Below are 3,595 nucleotides of genomic sequence, written 5' to 3'. Positions count from 1 at the left end.
AGGTGAAATGGATTAGTTAGATACTTAGATTATGAGGTACAGTTTTTCTTTTGACAAATATGAGGTTCAAACCACTATAGTTTCAGTCACAAAAATTATACAGATATAAGAGCGTAATATAAATGCTAATAATTTCTAATTTACAAATCCAGCGTTATAAATTATATATTGTAATCTTTTTCCGGATGTTATCTCTTTAATTTTCGATATTTGTTATAATGAGAATTCGATGGTGGCGGGTAGAGTAGCGGTTATGATTGATACCATGTGGAAAAATCGTAATAATATGATTTGGAATAATGAGAGTGATGTTTCTTCTATTCTTGGCTCTCAAGCTCTTTGTGGTTGGCAAGAGTGGTTTAAGGCCCAAAATCATGGGGATGATGAGAATAGTTTTATTCCTACGATTAGGTGGACCCCGCCGGTGGAGGGGAGTTTGAAGTGCAATGTTGATGCGGGTTTTAATACTAGTAGAAGCACTACGAATCGAGGGTGGTGCTTTCGAGACCACTTGGGTTATTTCATGTGTGGGGGAACGGCTTGGGATTTTGGTTCTTTTTCTGTTTTGGAAGCGGAAGCATTGGCTATGAAAGAGGCTATCCTTAGTGCTATTGATCTACATATGGAGAAGGTTGTTTTTGAAAGTGACTCTCAACGTACTATTCAAGCTATTCTCTCGGATCATCCTGGTGTGTCCGATTTCAGTCTTATTGTTGCTTCTATCCGTAATTTACTTTCTGCTTTTCCTAACTTTGAGGTGAAGTTTGTGAAGCGTCAAGCGAACTCGGTGGCTCATTCCTTAGCTAAGGCGGCCGATTCTTGGTCTAGGCGCAGTTGTTTTAATGTATTACCTCCTTGTATTGCTACTTTGTTGATTAATGATATGAGTTGATTTTCTCTTGGTCAAAAAAAAAAATTATATATTGTAAAAAACTCAAATCATATAAAGTCTCATATAAAATTCATACTCCCAACTCTAAAATTATAAATTTAAATATAAGATAAACTATTTAATCTAACTATTGTAATTCTTTAGTTAAAATAAATCTTACTCTATTGATTTTATAAGATTATATTAAATTTAGTATGATAGTATCAAAATTAGATTTTACAGTAGATCGAACTCATTCTTATAAATTAGAATTAAAAAGTGATGGTGTCTTCTTTTTTTTTCTTTCAAACTCTAGGATTTTATTTTTTACATAGGATTTGAATATTTCTCAAAAGAACATTTAACTTCATGTTGAAGAAAACGTGTGATTAAATTGGCCATACCACCATAAAGACAACTTGATGGTAAATTCCAAACAGACACACAGTTGGTGTATGTAGTGGCTGAACTCTGAGTTCAGACCCACTTATCCAATTTCAACAACTTCATGCTTATCCAACTCAAAGACTCATAAATGTTTCACTAAATATAAAAAGTGATGATTAAATAAAACTATTTATTTTATTTTATTTCATTTCATTTAATATTGATCTTCCACGGTTACACAGGTTTGCATGTCTCATATTTGCTAGAAAATAAAAAACAAAAGACAGTAAAAAAAAAAAAATTTCACCGACGAACCATCATTTTTCTCTCCAGAGAAATCCTGAACCGGTGGTAACTCACGAAAACTCGTCGAACTACAAAACCGTTTTATCCCTTTCCACCACAATGAGTATTGTAAGCAAAACAAAGGAACGTTACCACGCGCGCGTGAGTCACACACGCATCACAAACAAAGAAAGTCCTCATATGAAAAGGTTGAGAACTTTCCTATCACCACCGTGACTCCACTTTTCTCCGATCCCAGCCTCCAAACACGCCGTCGTAGTCACGGATTCCTCCGACGTCATCGACGGCGATCCAGGCTGGCGGTTCTCCACTCCTTTCTGCTGAAAAATCGGCGTCAATCGGAGATCAAGGTTAATTGCCGCCGGAATCTTCACAAAATCCTCCGATCGTCTGCGTTTCACACCAGAAGCGACTTTATTATTAGATCTCGAGCTCGGTAACCGAAAATTCTGATTCGGATCTCGGATCCTCCAAATTGCGTCTGTGCCAGCGTCTTCCGCTTCCGATGCTTCATCAGACGTAGGAGGCGCGTTCATACCTGTCAACTCCGGTAAAGGCCTAAGCATGCCGCCGCGAAGAACCGTCTCGACCGCCGCCTGACACACGTGCCAGTTCCCAGTCCAGAGAAGTCCCACGGCACCGTTTACAGGATTAACCGTTCTTCCACACGCTTCAAATAGTAAAGATTGAAACAAAGCTGAAAAGAGAAAATTCAAATAATCATTGTTATTATTATTATTATTATTGTTATTATTATTTGTATTATCTTAGAATATTCTATTGACAGTAAATTGCATTGAATTTATTAACTACCTGGTCTTTGTGGTTCAGGGACGTTGGAAATAAAGTTCATAAGACCAGCGCGACCGAAGAATTTAGCTACGAAAACAGTAGCGTGACCTTGAGCTTCTGGAGTTTCAATCCACTGTAAACAAGGTCTCAAAATACACGACTCACTGCAACCCTTTCGAAGAACACGGCAGCCATTGCAACTCATAGTTACTATTTTTTTCTTGTGTTACAGAATCTCTATCCCTCACATGAAACAAAATAAAAGAGAAGGTGAGTAACTAGGGTGGTTAAGGAATAATGATAAGGGGAATGGAGAATGCGAATTGAGGTGGAGTTGGGATATAAATAAAGGGAAGGAAATGGGGGGTGTGGTTGGTAGTAAACTATGGTTGAGTTAAAGTAAGTGTTTGCAAGTGGGGAGAGAGACGTGAAGGAGCGTGAGTGTGTTTCAGAGGGCAGTGACGTATTTTGTTTGTATGGGAGGGTGTGAGATTCCAATGTCTTGGGTGTGAGCGGCTCCGTGTTTCCGCGCATGAATGTTCCTCCACCGTTGGATAATTTAATATAGGTTTTTTATTTTATAATTTATTAATATAATTTTTTATTTTTTATTTTGTTTTTTATAGAATTTTTTGTATTATTTCATTTTTAATAAAACGCGTGGCTATGATAGAATTTGACACAAAATTCCATGAAAAAATTCCGTGGCTAAGGTTTCTGTATTAAAAGAGGATTTCAATTATGATTTTGGAGCTTCCATGGTCAGATTTTTTACAGTCCTGTTTTTTACGTACATAATTGCTAAATAATATTTAAATACTTTTTTTAAAAGAATATTTAAGATATTGTTTACATTTAAAAATAATTAAAGTATCAAGTGAAATAGTAATTTGTTAAGTCAGATCATTTAATAGTTGATAGAAATATTCGATTAAAGACGCGCATATTTGAACTCTCAAAATCCTACATATTTACCTTAGAGGATAAATTATGGACATTAGAGTATTAGACAAAAAAAAATGTCAGGTGAAATTGACATACAAACAAATGAGTAATTACACATTTATGCATTAAAACTAAAGTAATGGACATCTCCATTTCTTTTGAGAAATGGAGAGGATCTTTACTCCAAACAAACAACTTCAGCGTTACTTGAAAATTCTTCATCTAATATATAATTAGGCGATTGAAATTGTAGTCGAATAAGATTGAGTCGAGTCTTCCATCAAATTTACTAAA

General features: G+C 35.6%; 1 protein-coding gene across 1 annotated transcript; it reads right to left on the bottom strand.

The window, feature by feature from the left end:
• Positions 1–1,434: 1,434 nt before the first annotated feature.
• On the bottom strand, positions 1,435–2,781 carry LOC131638879 (LOB domain-containing protein 38-like). The gene is made up of 2 exons (XM_058909424.1): positions 2,378–2,781; positions 1,435–2,261 (listed from the first exon to the last, which is right to left on the bottom strand). The coding sequence occupies exons 1-2, from the start codon at positions 2,559–2,561 to the stop codon at positions 1,741–1,743; spliced, it is 705 nt and encodes a 234-aa protein (XP_058765407.1). The 5' UTR covers positions 2,562–2,781; the 3' UTR covers positions 1,435–1,740.
• Positions 2,782–3,595: the final 814 nt, after the last annotated feature.

This window comes from Vicia villosa, linkage group LG1 (genome assembly GCF_029867415.1).
Source record: "Vicia villosa cultivar HV-30 ecotype Madison, WI linkage group LG1, Vvil1.0, whole genome shotgun sequence".
In the NCBI taxonomy this organism is placed as follows: Eukaryota; Viridiplantae; Streptophyta; class Magnoliopsida; order Fabales; family Fabaceae; genus Vicia; species Vicia villosa.
Note: the sequence above shows the minus strand (reverse complement) of the source record. Positions and strands in the feature narration are given on the sequence as shown.

What these genes read in the sequence shown, in the direction of transcription:
- LOC131638879 (XM_058909424.1), bottom strand. Translation starts at nt 2,561, where the DNA reads ATGAGTTGCAATGGCTGCCGTGTTCTTCGAAAGGGTTGCAGTGAGTCG. An exon ending in CCCTGAACCACAAAGACCAG is followed by an intron (nt 2,262 to 2,377) that starts GTAGTTAATAAA and finishes TTCTCTTTTCAG; the next exon opens with CTTTGTTTCAATCTTTACTA.